This window comes from Pyxicephalus adspersus, chromosome 2 (genome assembly GCF_032062135.1).
Source record: "Pyxicephalus adspersus chromosome 2, UCB_Pads_2.0, whole genome shotgun sequence".
NCBI classification, from domain to species: Eukaryota; Metazoa; Chordata; class Amphibia; order Anura; family Pyxicephalidae; genus Pyxicephalus; species Pyxicephalus adspersus.
This window is the reverse complement of record NC_092859.1, coordinates 139,934,209-139,954,054: the sequence shown is the minus strand read 5'-3', so window position 1 is coordinate 139,954,054 and position 19,846 is coordinate 139,934,209. Positions and strand designations below refer to the sequence as shown.

At 38.0% G+C, this 19,846-nt stretch overlaps 1 protein-coding gene across 2 annotated transcripts in view; it reads right to left on the bottom strand.

Annotated features, from left to right (window-relative positions):
• The window catches only part of ADAMTS17 (ADAM metallopeptidase with thrombospondin type 1 motif 17), a 156,790-nt gene that overhangs the window by 56,906 nt on the left and 80,038 nt on the right, over nucleotides 1–19,846 (bottom strand). For both annotated transcript variants that reach the window (XM_072402659.1, XM_072402660.1), the window contains exons 9-13: nucleotides 10,299–10,439; nucleotides 9,931–10,081; nucleotides 8,352–8,453; nucleotides 6,211–6,356; nucleotides 1,021–1,187 (exon numbers count right to left, since the gene is read on the bottom strand). In XM_072402659.1, the coding sequence (XP_072258760.1) occupies nucleotides 1,021–1,187; nucleotides 6,211–6,356; nucleotides 8,352–8,453; nucleotides 9,931–10,081; nucleotides 10,299–10,439 (707 nt within the window). The remainder of the gene's footprint in view (nucleotides 1–1,020; nucleotides 1,188–6,210; nucleotides 6,357–8,351; nucleotides 8,454–9,930; nucleotides 10,082–10,298; nucleotides 10,440–19,846) is intronic.

Sequence of the window (19,846 nt, the reverse complement as noted above, 5' to 3'; positions counted from 1 at the left end):
AGGAATGCAAAATCCATGATCATTTAAGCATTGACATGTATAGGGGAAACATCTCCCATCTCCAGCACATGTACAGGATTGTACGGAGGACAAAAATCCGGGAAAAATTTTAGCGTTACCTAACTTCATTTGATTGTTTGTGTGCCAGAAGTCAACAGATGATCAATTCACCTAGCGTAGGCTTTGTGCCTAGTGGATGGACCATTATCTACTGAACACCGTGACTTGACTTTGATGTTCATCCACTGTGTATGGCAGGGATTACTATGGGAAGAACATCAGGTTAACCTAACTGATGTTTTGTAAAAAGGTAGATATTTTTTTCTTGTTAACTTTACATCTAAATTTTCTATACTTGTAATGACTGGTGTAGAAAACATTTCTTGTTCTGGTTTGCCTGCCTTACCTAGACAGTGTTTAACCCAAAATGTTTTTTAAAGCTGGGTGGGAAGAAATTGTAGGTCGGTGGCAGCCCCCCGTATTGTGACCCAACTTATCAGTAACCACAAGTACTGGGTGATACACCCGGATAAAAGGGGCTGGAAAGAACGCTGCTAGATATATAGGGCCTGATTTATTAAAACTTCCCATGGCTCGAAAAGATACACTTTCATCAGTGAAGCTGGGTAATCCAGCAAACTTGGGCTGGATTTCTTAAGTCATTTGCTATTTGTAAGCAAATGTTTTCAAGCCTGGACCAGATCCATTCCAGGTTTGCTGGATCACCCACCTTCACTGATGAAAGTGTATCCCCTCCAGCCTTGGGGAGCTTTAATAAATCAGGCCCAATGTTTAGAAAGTATATTAATCTAATAAACACTGACATTTCATCTGATGCAGTCTTAATCATGGATATGTGTGAGTTGTACTGTGCAGTTTTTATTCCTTTATAATACCTACACAATATTCAGTTTAAGTGATTACACATACATCCAGTGTTAATGTAAAGTTGTTCAACAAAATCACACAATTTCAAATTAGTACTCAATAAAGAGAAGAAATGTTATGTATCAAACGTACCATCAATAATTACAGCAGTAAGGAGACTTTTCTTCTTGTTGCTGTTGCGATCATGGGTTTGACATTGATGATCCCTGAAGCTGGAACCTCCTTTGGGACATGGGGAATTCTCACACACCATGTGTTCTACACTTGCTCCCTTGCAGCTACGACCTCCAGGTCCGGGACTGTCAGAATGGAAAAACAGAATCAAAACTTGGTAGGTAATAAATCAGCCAGGATGTACCTTGCTGTCCCGATGATCTTCAGTGAATGTCCTGTAGGCTTTGAACCTGCTCTACAAACACAATGTAAAACTATTTCCAAGCCATCGATTCATATTTCTTGGAAGGCTTTCAGTCTAGAGGTTAATAAATCTGAATCAGAATTAGGCCATGAGCTAATGCTGTGTCTATCCACACAACAGTGTAACATTTCCTTTCCTCCTCCTGCAAATTCAACTGGCTCATTACAGTGATTTATGAGATGCATTTACAAACTCTACTGGAACTCTAGACAACTGGGAAGAAAACTCTAAAACAACGGTAAACTGAGCCAGAATGTCAGTGCAAAGTCTTAACTAAAACAAGACTAGCACAAAGCTATCATTAGAAGAACATTAAAAGAGAAATGCCGCTTGTTTCTTTTAAGGAAATTTCTAGCTGAGCAAAGCAAATTGTTTTGAAAAAGCAAATATGTCTGGCTGCCAGTTTAAATAGCATTTGTGAAAAGAGGACATGCCTTCGTTCCCCATGGGGGCCAAAGTTTACACTTGTGTTGTAGACCATTACAACTGTATGCCCAACCTGCATATCAAATATAGCATGATGTCAGAGGTTTACTGCCGAAAGCCTATGATCTCTACACCATCATTTAATAAAGTCACCAAAATGTAAGCACAGAGTAACTTTTACTAAGCATGCCTTATCTCTCCCCAAGAATGATGAATGGCCATAGAATTGGCCTTCCTCATCCTTTTCATATTTGCATGCACAACAAATCTTCTGTGACTCAAGCAACCTATCACTGCTAAGAAAACCTTTAAAAATATGATTCAGCAATAGGTTCTCCATTGTACAATATTCTACATGATATGGTGGCCACAAATCATGTACAGAAAGCCTTTAAAAAGTTATGGAATCTTTTGGGAAGTGTTCAATAGTCTACTTAAGGAGAGAAGTTTTGTGATGCTAAGTCTATACAATAGAGTTAAAGTTCTGACTCTCCTAGCTCAGTGATTGGCCGCTCTCTCCCGTTAACAAGATGGTTTCCTGGTGTATAGTATTGAGGGGGACCAATCCTGAATGAAGGATATTTATCCTATACCCAATCATTGAGATTGGTGCCTACCATGGTGGGTCAAATGAGGAGAATCTGGAGACTCAAAAGTAATGGGGCGTCTGCCATTGAGAAGATCCCAAGGAATTTCAGTTAACCTGAGGAGTCAGAAAAGCCCATGATTATTGGGGGTCCAGATATCCACTGAGATGTCTTTTGGAGGGAAGAGCAACCCACTAGCTGACCCCATGAAAGAACAAGTACCCATAGGTGCTAGGGTATATAAAGCAGCCGACACTACTAATATTTTAAAACAGCATTTACCAGAAATGCCAATAAAATAATGTGAAGAAATATACCCATAGTGTATAATAAAAAACAATTGTTTAAAAAAGTTTTTCCCCAGTTTACGGGTTAAATTCATTTTAATTTTGGGTTGGTCATGTTGGGTAAATGTTGTTTTTGTGCGATATTGTTGGTCAGCAGTAGATGGTGCAGTGTACTCATGTAAAGTGTGTAACAAACTCTAATAATGTTTCACACTGCAAGAGTTTGGTATATACTCCACATGAGGACACAGCACCATCTAAAAGTGTGACACATATAAATCAAGATTCTTTCTAAGTGCATATTCAGGTCAAACAAATCTTGGTTTATACTCAAGTGTATACTGTGCTATATGACTTCCATTTAGACTAGTAATACCCTGTACATCAGTATTCAGAACGTGCAAACTGCAACAATAAAAGTCCTGGATTCCAGAAATCTTAATAACTGGAGAAGAGAGAACGGGGACGACACCTATTGGTGAGCTGCTCCATAAATATCCAATCACAGACTTGACCAAGTTTTATTGATTTGACTGATGTGTTATGATCTAGGTATGGCATCTGGGAGAGGGGATGTCTATATTTAAAGATTACAAAAAATTTGGCAGGTAACACTTTGCACATATACTATTCAATATTGTTTTTCACTGTACTGCACGTAAACTTTTGTACATTTGGAGAGAGGTACAGCTGGTTTGAGATACGGTAGTTTATATACAGAAAACACATACTTAGAAAACATAGAAGTTTTGGAAACCACAAAACCAATCGTGCTTGCCAACATTGCTTGTCAACCTTCATGACCCTTTGTACTGTTTTGTGTGCCGTTACCAAGTAATCTGCAATGCAAAGCAATATGGAAACTGAATAACAGGATCCCATGCCCTCCCTGCATGTCCAGGACCAACTACAACATTGCAATATGGGCAGTTGGATCATCTCATACAACTTCACTCAATCCTCCCTAAAGGCATTTTTGTTGTGTTTTGAGTTTTCCCAATGCCACCAATGAAAGTTTTCTGGATCAGAAAAAAAAAACAGTAATGCTACAAACTATGATGTCACATTTAACCTAATAAAGGATAGCTGTTTACCAAACTGGTTATAGCTTTGTAAGGACATCTGGCATAGATAAGCATCCTTTAAAAAAAAAAATAGTTCTATATGGGGATGACACACTGCAGAGAATGCAGCAGACAAGAATCAGAGTACTGAATGGCAAAAAGAACTCATACATCCAACAGAACAACATCAATCTTAGCACAGCAAATTGAACGCATTCCTTTAGAAAAACAATCTTGTGTAAACGTTCTGAAGTTCTAAAATACTCTATAATGTAATTTATATAATTGCAAAATTCATAAACCTTTGTTTCATCATTGCTTGAATAACTATTTAAAAAAAATGTTACATAATTTGTAAGGGTATCAAGAGTTATGTGAGCTATTTATTTTCTTGCTTTTTGGAATGTTACAACTGGGTTATACTGTACATGGTCATCAGGGTCATTTCCAGAATAAAAATACATTTTTTATTCCATTCTTTTAAAACCTAAATATTAAACTCAAAAGAGATTCTACCTTTAGCTCCAATGTTATATCTGATTTCACATAGTACATGTCCATATTCTATATATTTTATACTAATACTGTACTATATAATAAAAAACACAAGTGGTCACTTACCTAAACAATGACAGCTATGATATGATATGATTATATATATATATATATATATATATACACACACATATTAGATCCCAGTTGTCCAGCTGACTTTACATTTACAGCATCAGCCCATTGGAAAGTACACCAATGTCTTCTGCTCACCTATCAGCACACAGGAATTGCCCCTTCTAAAATAAATGCATGATAAGAGATCTTCCAGCACAAACTCCAGAGCTGCATGTGACCCATTAAAGCTTGGCAGATAGATCAGAAATGTTGAACCTGCATGTGATTTGTGTTAAAGGCTCTGCTCAGTTACAAGATAGAGTTTCTATGTACTTGGACAGGCAACATGCACCAGTTTGTGTTCCTCTTGTAGGCTTGGCTCAGACAAATTTAGGATTGATACTGCGAACGGAATTTTTATTTTCACAAAATTTAACTCAGAGAACAAACATGTTTGTTCCTCTTATGGCCAAACAGTCATTTTCTGTGTATACAAGTAGTCCCCAAATTAAGGACGTCCGACATAAGGACGACTCTTAGATATGAATAGGGCTTCCCCTATTGCTCGTGTGCAGGATGGAGGCTTGATGGGGGAGAGGGGCGGTTTGCATGACTTGCAGAAGAAATCTTTTGGTAAACACAGCTGAGGTTGTGGTTGAACCAAAGGGCTGCAACCTCTTGTAACTCTTTAAAGACCAAGACAAACTCTGCAGTTGTTTCTTTTTGCATATCAAAGCACAGCTTGCTTCAGAAGTTAATGAATGTCTAGGCTCCAAAAAGTTTTGTTTTTTTTGCTTTGTTTGTGAATAACTCACAGTGAGGATTTTTTACAGTAACTGACACCACACTGTGGGTGCACATAAAGGTAAACATAAGAAATATGTTGAGAAAAACATCTTTTCAAATTGCATTTATTAAAAAAAATGTACCTGTTCCGACTTACATACAAATTCAACTTAAGAACAACCCTACAGTCTATATATTGCATGTAACCTGGGGTAACATACTACCCGTATGTATCTTTATAAGGCATAGACTGCAAGGTGAAGTGACCACAAATCACATGGAATTCTAAACCAATTATATGTACCTAAATTATCAAAATGGCTAAAGAAAAAACATGTCATGGTTCGAGGTAACAGATTCTTTGTTGTGCCTGTAGCATCTGGGTTAGTATTCAGATTAAACCCTATGGAATTCAATGATTCTAAGGTCTAAACTGTACAAAGGGGCACAATTTCCAGCTTACAAAGACTGCTTTAGACTGGTATATTTTGGTTGGAATTCCCAAAAATGTAATAGATTACAGTTTACCAGTCCTTAAGATGTGGTTGGTGTGTTATTTTTCAATTTTTTAAGGATTTGTTATTGTTTAATCTGGTTCATACTACCAGTGCTACAATTCTTTTTTCTTTTTGTGTCTACATTCATCTTTCCCCTGTATCTATGGAGGCAGCCATGGTTGTCACACAGGCTGAACTTTAAACATCTAATGTCAGTCTTTGTTCAACTTTGTTGCATTGTGAATTAATAGGACCTGTAGTTTACACAAGAAAGGAAAAGGTGTTTGTATTTTCTTTTTACAGACATTGACAAAGACACTGGGATGCTGGGAAAATCCACAGCTATTTCCCATACTTGCTAAAAATATTCCCAGCTGGAAATGTGAAAACTACATCTAAGGCCTGGAAATTGCAATGTTACATTGTTGTTCTTTTTGGGTGTAGATATGCTTTAATGAGAAAATGATAATTAGTAAATTGTACCTTTAATCATGTCAGATCAGTCAAAGAATTGAAAGATAGTTGCTGATTAGGTGTTATGGATTGCCCATTGCAGGAACAGCAAAGGCCATGAGATTGGAAGAGAACTGAAGGAGAAACAAATAAACACAGAGATTTCCTACATGTGCTCTGTAAGGATGCACTCACGGTGGGTTGTCACATTTCCTCTGCCTAAAACGTGCTCCAGTTCCACACGTCCGACTGCACATGCTCCAGGAGCTCCAGGCACTCCAGTCTCCATCCACATGCTGAGGGATTGGGGTCTTGCTTACACATTCACCAGCTCGGCACCACTGCAATACAAATTGAATTAACTGTCTATATTTTCTGAATAGGAAGACATATGCAAAGCAGCTAAAACATTACAGGTCTATCTCAAACATTGACTCCTGCTGAAGTATAAGGTCTCATGTTGCCTGTCAGCCATCTCATCATGGATGTCTGACCGATTTCTGAAACTCAACCTGCATTAAACAGAACTCATCCCCCCTCAAATTCCAAATCTCCCCCTGACATATATCTAACTGTTAACAACACTGTTATTCGGCCCTCCCTTCAGGCACGTTGTCTTGGCGTCACCTTTGAGTCTGCCCTCTCATTTACCCCTCATATTCAGAACATTTCCAGGTCCTGCCACTTTCACCTGCACAACATGTCCAAAATCTGCCCCTACCTGTCCCCTGAGACCACCAAACTCTTTGTACATGCTCTTATCATCTCTCATCTGGACTACTGTAACCTCCTCCTCTCTGGTATACCACTAACCCAACTCTCTCCTCTACAATCTATTATGAATGCTGCAGCCAGACTCATCCATCCTTCCCTCCGCTCCTCTTCTGCTGCATCTCTTTGTAGTTCTCTAGATTGGCTTCCATTTCACCTTAGAATCAAATTCAAGCTCCTGTGCTTTGCCTTCAAATGCCTCCACAGTTCTTGTCCCACTTACATTTCTGACCTGCTAAAAAAAAATACTCCCCCAGCCGCTCTCTCCGCACCTCCGATGATCTAACTAATGACTTCCTCACTCATAACCTCATCACACGCTCGGATACAAGACTTTTCTAGAGCTGCCTCGATTCTCTGGAATGCTCTTCATCATCCTATTTGGCTTGCTCCTACTTTCTGCTCATTTAAAAGAGCACTCAAACCCCAATCCTTTTAAACTTGCCTACCCATCTTCTTCTGTCTTTGTCACTACTTCCCACCACTACATATCTCCCCTCCTATTATGTGTGAATTCCCCCACCTACTGGATTGTAAGCTCTTCGGGGCAGGGTCCTCTCCTCCTGTGTCACTGTCTGTATTAGTTTGTCATTTGCAACCCCTATTTAATGAACAGCGCTGCATAATATGTTGGCGCGATATAAATCCTGTTTATTATTATTAATAATATTAATAATAATAAAATTATCAGTAAAAACCTAAATTTTTTGCCTAATCCCATCTCCCTTTTATTGTGTAGGTCCCCTTTTTTATCCATAATATCAACTACCCCTTGAGGCATGCTCTCCACAAGACTTCTGAAGGTGTCCTGAAGTATCTGGCAGATACTTTAAGTCACACAGTCTCCACCGTCTCCGCCTGCCTTCTTAACATAAGGCCTCCTGTTGCAATCTCTACTCAAGATAAAGGATGCACAAATACCAGGCAATCAACATACCCAAAAAGAAAAATGTGAATTATGAGCTCACCCTTTTCCATTGCTCAGTGATATAGTTCTGACACTAACATGCCCATTGTAGGTGCTTTTGTTAGTGATCATGGGGTCACCATGGGCACTCTGCAGCACTGGCAGCCCCCCATGCAGCACCAATGCAATGTGTGTTCTAACATTTACATCCTATGGGTAGCATAAGGTTTTAGTAAAATTGCATAACTGTAGATCTTTTTGGATTTAGACCAGATTGGCTACCCACCCCTCCTCCACCACAAACTCAAGGCCTAACTGTCCTTCCTTGAACAAATTTTGGAGCTTATGAAATGTATAGTAAAGGTTCTGCACACTTGATATGAACATCTCACAAGACCTGCGGTTTGAAGATGCTCTGACCCATTTACTTAGTCATCACAATTTGGCCTACCTCGAAGTTGATCAGATCACTCATTTTTCCTGCTTAAAAACATCATCATCAAGAACTATTTATTTGCTGTTCAATATTGTTTAATACTCCATGCCAGGTACCACTGTAATCAGTAAACCATGGATATATATAAAGAACAGCTAACAATAAAACCTTTAATTCCATATGGAATTTCGTGATATATTGTAAAACAATTGATTTTCTCACCTTGTCTGCTCCACATTCTGTGCCATCCAACGGTGGGTCCAGTTTGGTTTTACAAGAGGCATCTCCTTCTACTAGACACCATAAACCAGCGCACATCAAATGCTAAAATCAAGTGAAGCACAAATCATTTTCAATAATGTGGTTCCATTTTTGTATATGATGTACATACAACTACTGTTAATCTTTAAAGAAATAAAACTATTATTATTATTATTATATAAAAATATATTATAATATAATAATATATAATAATAATAATAATGCAACTATTACTAAAATTCATATTAATTGTATATGCTATTAATACAAGATTCATTACAGTTTTTAACTGAGGCATATAGAAGCTAAGTTGATGAATATACCTATGTATTAAATGACAAATCTTTTGAATAATATTAATACAATTACACGTATATATGAAGGGTGTACTGAAAGTAACAGAAAGTAAAGCAAAAACAAGGAATTCCTTTTTTCAGAATTGTCTTTTTCTTTTGTTGCAAGTAAATAATGGATTCCAAGTGGACACAACATGTAGTCATTTAGTTCTCGACAAAGAAAAGGTGCAGACTGTCAGACAACCACAGAAGGCTACAGTATGTTTACCAGGAGGACACCCTTGACATGTACACAGATAGATGGAGAAGTCTAAAGAAAGGGAAATCAGTGCTGAGGACCACACAGTTGGAGACCACCAGCAGTGGATATTGACCAGTGAACATTTATCATTGACAATCGGCAGCATGTGGAAAAATTGATTTGTTGATTGATAGATTAGTCGCTATCCATGAGAATGCTGCACAACTGGACTGTGATCAAAATGTCATAAAGAAGATGGTGGATAATTTAGGGTTTCATAAAGTGTATCCAAAGTACCATGGAAGTTAACATCCAGTTGGAAGAAGAGAAAAGAAGAAGTCTGCATGGATCTGCTGTTTGAAGCCAACGTGGACATGTCCCCTTCCGATATTGGAAAGGGAATGAAATGTGGGTGTATCTTTTTGATCCAGGATTGAAGAATCAGTCATACCTCTTCTCCAAGTCATAAAAAAGTATAAGAGCCAGCAATCGGCACAGCAGTCATAGTAACTGTTTTGGGGCGTAATTCTTCTGGAACATGCTCAGAGTGATCAGTGAGCAGAACATTGGCACACAGAAGAAGCTTAAAGAAACTATTAGGAAGAAGAGATTAACAAGAATCTGTAAATGATCCACATTCACCATGACAATGTGTGACCACACACATCTTTGGCAACAAATCAGGCAATCAGCAAACTGGGGTGGTCAGTGGTGCACCCACTGTACAGCCCAAATCTAGAGCCCTCCAACTTTGGTGTTTTCAACCTAATGAAGAACAGACTTCAACAAAAAACATTCAATGATACAGATGAGGAAGTGAGGAAGTGGGTATCACAGTCCACACTTTAATTTTTTAAGTGCATTTAGAAAGTTGGGTTTCAACAACAAACATGCATCATTTGTGAAGGAAAATATGCCGAGTAGTAGCTTTAAATAGGGGAAGACACATTACAGCATCATCTACTGACCAACTGTTACATTCAACCAACCTGTCCTTCCTTACCTCCATATTTTTGCAAAATGTGGCATTACTGCCAAAAAGAATCTGGCACTGCTCACTGGCACTGTAATGCATTCCTGGCAACTTGTGAGGAAGCCTGACAGCATGATGACTGCGAGGGTCTGTCACCAACAGACATGAGCTCACCTTGGACCTGTGTGGAATGCAAACAACGGCCTTAAGTACAGTGTTATACAATAAAGACTGACCATTAATAGAGCAAAATTAAGTAATGTGTTCCACACATGCTGAATTACGACATGAAAATGCATCAATATTTCAATGGTAAGAGAAAGAGAAAAGTATTTGAATTAGAAATTATTTTATTGAACATAATGGTTGCTTTGATCAACAAGAAACTGGCCACTTACTTCAGGAAGTTCTCTAGTTCATCACGGCTGCAGGTTGACCAAGACAGATCACTGGGGCTTCGCCCTTTTACCCACTCTCCAGACATTATATGTGAACGGCCTGCACAGGATGGTTGGTCATCATCATGGCTCATTCCCATACTGCAGAATTAAAACAAATTACCAAGCTTTGCATGTCATTCTTTTTTTGTGCATTGATTTCATAAAATATATAAACAACTAATCAATCCCTCCTGTGAGTAGGAAAGGGGGGATGAGGTTCCTTCACTTCCTCTTAGGTCAGAAAGTGATATGTCTCCATTGAGTCAGAGACTGCAACCAAAACATTTGGTAATAAGACTTGTAAGTGTTATAACCTCTCTTTTTCTAGCCCTAACGGCTGGTACAGAACATTGATGAAGGAATCGAGGTGAAATCTCCCCATTGAGGTCTCTCGCTGCCTCTACCTACTGAGAAGAGATCATACATAGACTACATAGTTCAACAAGGTTTTCCTTTTGGTTCCAGCTGCTCATCACAAGAATTTATGGAAGATACAAGGGAAAGTTTAAACTAACTTCCTGTCCTGATGATCACACCACAACTTCCTAATGGGAACAGAGATTCAATAAACCCTCACTTCCTCAAAGTTGACCCATACTAAAAGATCATGAAACCTGCCGTTGCTGATCTCATTCTAAAGACAGCTTAGTCCCTATATGTAAGATAATCGTTTGGTTTCAGTAGATCGCCCTGAAACATCTGAAACAAGCATATGGACAAATATATGGCAATCAACTGAACACCTGAGCAGCATATTCATTCTAATTTCTAGTTTAAAAGGTATTATAGCCCAACTAACCCTAAACTTGAACAGGACAAATTCTAACACCTATCAGGTAAGTAATGTAAATTTTACCACATTTACCAAATTTAGATCCAAAGGTAATACTTATATTTTTTACTAATCAACATGATTGCTTGGAGAATTTGCCTTAATGTGGGGTTTAGTTGGGCTCTAAAGGCAGAGGATCTGAACGAAAATCATACAGAAGGTAAGCTCTAAATCCCAAGTCAGCAATAGTGGTTTACATCATCTCTCAATTAGGTCCAATTTAAATGCCTATGGTGGTTCATAACCCTGTATGAAAGCTCTTTCTGACTTTCTGTATCTGTACAGATTCACAGTTATATAGAAAATAAAAAAAAATTATGTTGCCTTTATTTGTATTCTAAGTTGGTAAAGCTTGCTCCATCATCTAGGAAATCATCTGGTCAATGGCAAGCTAAGCGTTCCTCTATTTCAGGAATGCAGTCAATAAAATGCTGCCATAAAAAGGTGACATTGACTGTGCTGGTTTTACTACACAAAATTCGGATTGCTAAAATCAGCAAAAAGGCAGATTTTCCTGACCATGCCTTGAATAAAAACCCTGCTTTGTTTGTGATATTGTAAAAAATGGATTTTTTGGCCAAATGTTCTATCGGTGGACATCTGGAAATATAAAGATATTTCAGTGTGCAAAGCAGCGGACACATGACCCTAAATAAAAGTTGCCTTGCAGAATCTAGAGCCTTACATTCCCCAGCACTAGCTGATATTCCTGCCACTATTTCAGGGGTATCAGGTTCACCGTCTTACTGTACAAGGCAAAATAACTGCATTTGGGAAAGTTTATTGTGTTGTAAATTAGCTATGGTGCCAGGTGCTGTCATCATAAAGTCCAGACAGCTGTTAGCAGAATAGTATAAAAGTTATAGCCATTAGCTTTCAAGTTACTCGGAACTTATTTATACATATCTAAAGCTAATTCTTTTCTTTTTTTCCTGGATAGAAGAGCTAAAAAAAACTCTTTTTTTGGGAGGGGGGGGGTGAACAGGAATTCACCACCTCTATATGTCCTGGTGACCACTGTTACAGGGATATAAGGTGATGGGAAAATCAAAGATTTCTATCAGAAAGGGTAACACCTCTGGGCACATCTGCTTTGATGACAGAGCATATGCTGCCAAATTCCTGCTGTGACTCTGGGATAGGGAGAGAGGGAAGATCTTTACCCATTGGGTAAAAAAAAAAAAAAGCGGATAGGTGCTAAAAAAAAATTGGCTTTGGTTGGAAAAAAAAAAAAGTTTAGAGATTCCAAAAGAAACTACAATGTGGTTTACAACACCTGTTCTTCTGAAAGATGTTGACATCTTGTGAATGTCAGCAACTTACTATAAAGTAGATTTCCAGTCTTAAGCTAGGTACGCACTTCCAATAATTATCGTTAGAAAACGAACGATTATGACCGATCAACGATTATGCACAATTATATTTGAACGATCGTATTGTGCACATTTGGTACATGGTTTACTTGCTGTAACCATACAATCGTTCAAATATAATCCACCAATAGTGTACACACACTAGATACAATCGTTTTAAGGAGAAAGTGTACTGCAGAACCATCCACGATCACTGAACGACTGTACACAATAAATTGTGAAAGATCATTGGCCAATCAGATCCGCTGTGACGGCATCATTGGTCACCGTTTTTGTGACCAACGATTTGAACGATTTTCGGCCGATCAGTCATTCGTCGTTCGTTTCCAGCGATAAATATTGCAAGTCTTTTCTTGTACAGAAATTGCTCATGAACACTGTTAGCTTCTCACTGCAGCGTTTAGATAAAGCCTGTTTTTTTTACTGGGTGAAGGACGTCCAGAATCAGTTATCCCTTCTCTCCCCCAGCCTGACCATCCCCTGCCCCACCATTTAATTCCTTGGATTTAATTTTTTTTCCAAAAAGTTCAGCCAACATGTGGACATTACCAAGGGTAGTCTGCATGCACCTGCTATCTATTAGAAAATTCCACTTCTCCAAATCAAGACATTTTGATATTTGTATAACTACTCCGAAGAGCCAGACCACTGCTTTCATCAGTGCTGGGGGCTCTCCCTAAAGCTGACCTACCACCAAATTTTATACATTATATAAAAGGATGGCTTACCCTTATATAATGAAAAAAAATGTATTTATACATTTTATATTTTTATTTTTAATGCTTTTTTTTTGTTTTATTATTTGAAGGTTCATTCCATGTCGCCATCTTCTTCTTATTTTCGGCCGATCAGTCATTCGTCGTTCGTTTCCAGCGATAAATATTGCAAGTCTTTTCTTGTACAGAAATTGCTCATGAACACTGTTAGCTTCTCACTGCAGCGTTTAGATAAAGCCTGTTTTTTTTACTGGGTGAAGGACGTCCAGAATCAGTTATCCCTTCTCTCCCCCAGCCTGACCATCCCCTGCCCCACCATTTAATTCCTTGGATTTAATTTTTTTTCCAAAAAGTTCAGCCAACATGTGGACATTACCAAGGGTAGTCTGCATGCACCTGCTATCTATTAGAAAATTCCACTTCTCCAAATCAAGACATTTTGATATTTGTATAACTACTCCGAAGAGCCAGACCACTGCTTTCATCAGTGCTGGGGGCTCTCCCTAAAGCTGACCTACCACCAAATTTTATACATTATATAAAAGGATGGCTTACCCTTATATAATGAAAAAAAATGTATTTATACATTTTATATTTTTATTTTTAATGCTTTTTTTTTGTTTTATTATTTGAAGGTTCATTCCATGTCGCCATCTTCTTCTTCTGCAAGGATGTTCTTCAAAGGTCACCCACTTTCGCACTGCGAGATCAGCGCTTTTTTATGTTTATATTTACAGAATCTCCAAATCAGGCATAAGCAGAAAGAGCAGTCCACGGCCTCTTGGCATATATATGGCACATTTCCCATTCAGTCTTTACTGCCTATTCAGTACAGTCGGCGACAGAAAGAAGAAGGAAGACAGGACAGACTGGGCTAGGATTGCAGCGGGATCACCAGCTTTCCGCCTATAAAGGTAAGTATTGTTTTTTAAGTTCTGCTTCAAAGAAGAACTGAGGCAAGCCACTGCAATATTTTCAGAAAGCAATGTGCAGCACCCTACTGGACTCACGCCAGCCATGATCTATGCATTGTATAACAAAGATACAGTGATGATGTCAAAGGGTCTAATAGAAGGTATGCAATGAAACAAAAAGGTTTCATTTAAATGTTTTTAAAGGGAAGGCATAATACGAACTGATTAAGATGACTGCAGATCATATTTCCGATAAGGAACTGACGTCACCTTATTGTTTTTTGGGCCGTACAGCTCATACCTGGCATCTTTGCTCATTCTTTTAAAGAAGGTTGGGAAGTAGGGATGAGCAAGAATGCCTCTGGCATTCTCATGAAAATTTTCTTGAACTTCCGATGGGTCTGTGAAATTTCGGCAAACCGATTTCGCGGACCCATCAGAAGTTCCAGGAAATCATTACAGGAGAATTCCCAGGGCTGCATTTATTCAAGCAGCCTTGGGAATCCACATGTGTGCAATCCCCGGGCACTAGGGGTTAATTAACTTTACCTTATGCTTGAGCGTCATCGGGATTTTCCTTTCCTCAGCCAATCAGAGAGCACGAGAGGTTTTGAATGGGGAGACTTGTCCCCATTTACCTTCTAGTGCCAGGATTTGCACACTGAGCTGATCCATAGATGCAGCCGTGGCTACATTCATTGATCAGCACAGCCCGCAGGACTTTTTTGTTAAGGAAAATTAAATTTTTATCGATGAATGTACATTGTCTGTTCTCGCTTACAAATTTGCCGCAAGATCGAGTTTAAAATTCTAGCTCGCTCATCTCATTTGGGAAGTTCAACACATTTATAGGCAGTTCTGGATTAATATTTATTGAATGGATTTATTAATTAATTCTTTTTGAAAATCTTTAAATAATGAATATTGTTTTAGGATTACATCATTTTACTAAATTCTGAATGAAAGTGCCAGTCACCTGCAGTCCAAGGTGCCTTTTAACACTTTTTTTTTTCCTCTTCTGTATGGTCCGTGTACAGCATGTGACCCTGCTCATCCACGCAATCAAGCGGTAAAATATAATTTCTATGTGGGTACTATTCTCGTTTCACAGAACTGCAATTTCTACTATTTTTAGCTCTGAGGTTGAGCACGGTGCTCTCCAGAAGGATCCCGGAGTCCTGTGAATCTATTATCTTTGGCAATGTTTCTCAGAGGAAATTTTTAGTAATAAACGTCTCTTACCCTGCGCATCGCTTTAGTATGTGGGGTTTTTGGAGAACATACAATCAGACATGGAGGTTAAACCACTTACTTCAAACAACTACTAATTTATTGAATTATTGCTGTTTTGCCAACTGAAGATGTGGAGTCGGAGCTGGTAATAGTGATGTAATTTTATTCCAGCTGCAAGGATGTAGGGCCATAACCACCAGCAATAAAACACCAGATCTCGGTGCACACGTTTAGGAAGCCTTTATACATTTGAAGTAGTTATTTGCAGCCTATGGAGCAGATATAAATTGTCACCATATAATCTTGTTTTTATTTAATCTGGAAGAAAATATAAAACATAAAACTTGTACAAGTTCCTATCCTGTAACCCAGTGTTCACAAAAGCAGAAACAAAGAAATGAATAGTGTGCAAGCCAAACACAACATTATTGCTTTGTGAAGTGCTGTCACTCCAACACTGGTAGTTTGCTAAGAGCAGGAGAAAGCACAATGATTCCTTATCAGGGTGCTCCTTGCTGGCCCTTTATTGTCCAATCAGAGGGTTAATTACAGTTGAGAAAAGTAAGAAGAACCTGGCTATGCTCTCAGATAGAACTTCCTAGATTGCACTGCACTTTAAATTAGAAAATTTCCTGTGTTCAAGGTAGCAAAGGGGTCAATGGTAGGCACATTGAGCAAAGATCACATTGGGCCTGATTTATTAAAGCCCTTCAAGACTGGATATGACTATCATAGGTGAACCTGGCTGATCTAGCAAACATAACCTATCCACCCCTTCCACAAGTCTTTTATGGCTGACCAGATGAGATTGCTCTGGAGCATTCTCTGTATTGGAAGGGGAAAATATTGAAAATGTATCAATTTTGATTAAAAAAAAGGTAAAAACAGCTAGTTACATGTCTGTACTTATCTGCAAAAACTAGGCGCACATTAAGTTCAGATTTAGTAGTGACTAAACCAAAAAAGGGTTTACACAGGTATACCCCAGGAAGTAAGCTTCCAAAAAAGTAGGGAGTTGTGTAGTACAATATCAATAAAATATGCAAAAACATTTATTAGAAATACAAATTTTAAAATCACCACCTTTTATTACATATATATATATATATATATATATATATATATATATATTACAATAAAAGTAAAACTACAAAAAATTATATAACCAAGTACAAATTGCAAAACACCATATTCAAAATCAACTGAAGTGGAATCAGCCATAGCTGATATTCAGATGATATTCAAAAATCCCAACACGTTTCACAAGATGAACCTACTTTTTCGAGGAAATATTACATATCTTACATAAAGGACTCCTCTGATGCTTGACTTTAACGATATTGGAAAAAAGACCCATTGTTGTGACCGGAACTTGGCAAACAGGTGAGCGTATAATAAAACTCCTGATTCAGTTGTTTAGCTACTATATGTATAGTATCACAACCAACACATACACTAAAGCCACATACACACGTGCAATACTAGTCGTTGGAAAGGATCTTTATGGATTATTGCACGATGCATGAACGAGTGCTGTACATACTCTGCTCTATGCAGATGGGAGGGGGAAAGCAACGGAGCAGCACCCCGCTGCGCGCTCTCCCCCTTCACTGCATTACGATCGTTCGCCACTCATCATCCGTGGATCTGCCAGGGCGGTCGTTCGGACAGCGGAGTTCGGATACCCGGAGCCGGTTATCGGCGAGAACCACTGGAAGTGTGTACAAAGCTTTAAGTTATGAAAGGGGTATCAAAACTGTTTTCCACCATTGTTATTAATATTATGGCAAGTTCTGGTCCCAAGATTGGGTCTTTTTTCCTCTATCTTTTAAGTCAAGCAACAGAGGAGTCCTGGAAATGTATTAAACTAGGCCAATGAAAAAAAAACACAGAGAAATAAGTGCATTCATCCACATGCATAAACAGTCATCAAATAATCAACGCTTCAAGTGTCTAAGCCTTTAAAATCTTCTAATGGGTAGTTAGCAGCTGTGAAATTGTTCTGCACCCCAAATTTGTCCTAATTATCACCACAGTAGGTTGCCAATGATGTAATCTTTCAAAGTTTGCCACAAAGAACAAACCAGTCTGTGCTTCTCTATCTGGGAACAATAATTGCTCTTGATCACAATGATGTAGGTTTACTTTTTTTTGATTTGTCAGACACAATAATTGTCCCATTCTGACTTGCTATTGAATAAACTTCTCTACAACTGAAAAACCTAAAATAACCTTTTTTTCATGTTTTGTAGTTTTAACCTGACAAGCACCAGCTTGACTTCAAAGAATTAATCTGTAAATGCAACAAAAGAGAGTAAAACCCCATCCTGTGTCTGAAATCCCTTGCTTTATTCCCAGTAAAGATAATATCACTAGGATGTAGTAGATTATTTTGATTTCAAGATTTTCATTGTCTAAATTCCAAGAAAAAATCTGGAGACACATTAAGATTATTATAAAAGGCAAACCCATGCAGACGTCTTATATTTTACAGTAAATCTGATAATTAATAATATTCAATATAATAAATAAAATATAATAAAATATATTCAATATAATAAATTCAATATAATAAAATATAATACAATACAAAACAATGACAAAGTAAAACAATACAACTGTTTACAAATAAAAAAAGCACACCTTTGGAGATCACGGCACATCTATGGAGATCTCGGAACAGAAGATTATAGAATAAATTGAATATCATTTAGAGCCAAGTCTTGCAGAAAGAGAGGAGGAACTAGAAAACTGCAGCCAAATAGACCAACGCTTAAGAAAAGATTTTGAATTATCATCATCTATAGCCCTATAGTTCTTCTAATCCTATAAACGCAATGGGCCTGATTTATGAAAGCTCTCCAAGACTGGAGAGGATACATTTTCATCAGTGGAGCTGGGAGATCCAGCAAACCCGGAATGGATTTCTTCACTGATGAAAATGTATCCTCTCTAGCCTTGGAGAGCTTTCATAAATCTGGCCCAATGATTCTCTGCACCCAAAGGGTGATAGAAGAGGAGTGGATTGCTTCCAATGTAAGAGAATGAGCTGTCTGCCAGAAGAGATATGTAACCATAGAAGAGTTTCTTCTGAGACGCCAGAGAGCTAGGGAGCAAAGAAAGCAATGCAATTTTAGTAGAGTTAGACAGAGTTTATGGAGATTTTATTGGTGCGCTACTCCCAGCAGAATTCAGCCCATCTACCAAAGGCATTAAGATAAACAATGGTGTTCTGCTGTCTCAAAAGTGTCATGCTGTCTTGGTTTACCAAATATTATTGTAATTTTATTATAATATTATAATAATATTCTTTACAATCTTTACCAATGGGACTGTTAGGTATTCTAACAGCACTGTGACATGAAATCCTAAAACAGGGTTGGACAGAAGAGACAGGCAAAAAAATAAAATAAAAATGCTTTGTTTTATACCGAGAAATCCTTTGTGTCCATCACTGAATTCACACTTTTAAAATGAACAATGAAGTTCTTTTATATATGCCAATACTAAGAAAAGAACGCAAAGAAAAGTAGACGTGTTCCTTGGATCATTCCTTCACTTTGCAAGTACATTTTAAATTTGTGCTTAATGTGCAAAAACACATGTGACATTGTAGCCTTGGGCTGCTCCCTGGTATTATCCTTGCTTCATAATAAAGATTTTGGAAAAAGCAGCAAATCCTATGTTGTTACCATCACTAAGTCATGTATGCATAACATCCCCACAGGTGCTGGTCTGATCCCTGGCTCACAAAAGTCTATTCTCTGAAATAATCCAACCTTTTTCCCCCCAAGATCTGTCAACCGATGTGTCTGCTGATGTCATAAATTACATCCAGACATCCCAAATATAAAAAAGAATCATTCATGCTTTATTAGAACACAAAAAATAGCAACTAGGCCCTGCCGACCTAAATAATAAGAAAAGCAAGGGAACCTAATCTGATGGTTCTGTGTATTGATTCAAGGTTAACCTGAAGTATGTGGTCGCTGTCATTTTTAATAAGCAATAATGCATCCAGTGCAAAACAGGTCAACTCTTTGGTGTACATGTTCCAACAATGCAAAGCAGCAAGTTATACCTGTACAAGAGTAATGAACAAGTAGCAACCTGGTATTTTGTACATGACTGTACAGTACTGAGATAGCTTACCTACATGTTACTTGAGGGGAAATGTAACCTTGTAGAGTTCAAGCAGGGATAATACTTCCCCCAGTAAATTGATTTTTTTTCCGTATTGCTGATACTTGCACAATTTTGACTTATTTATGACTACAGGCAGAAAGCCTTAAATTTGTACATCACAGCTTAAATTTAGCGTTAACACCAGTTAATAACAGACAATATAAAAACTATAAAAAAATATAAGATACTCAAACCCAAGCTCTTGAAAAGGTAAATTGAGTTTTGAGTTGGTTGCCAAAACACTGGAAGAGCT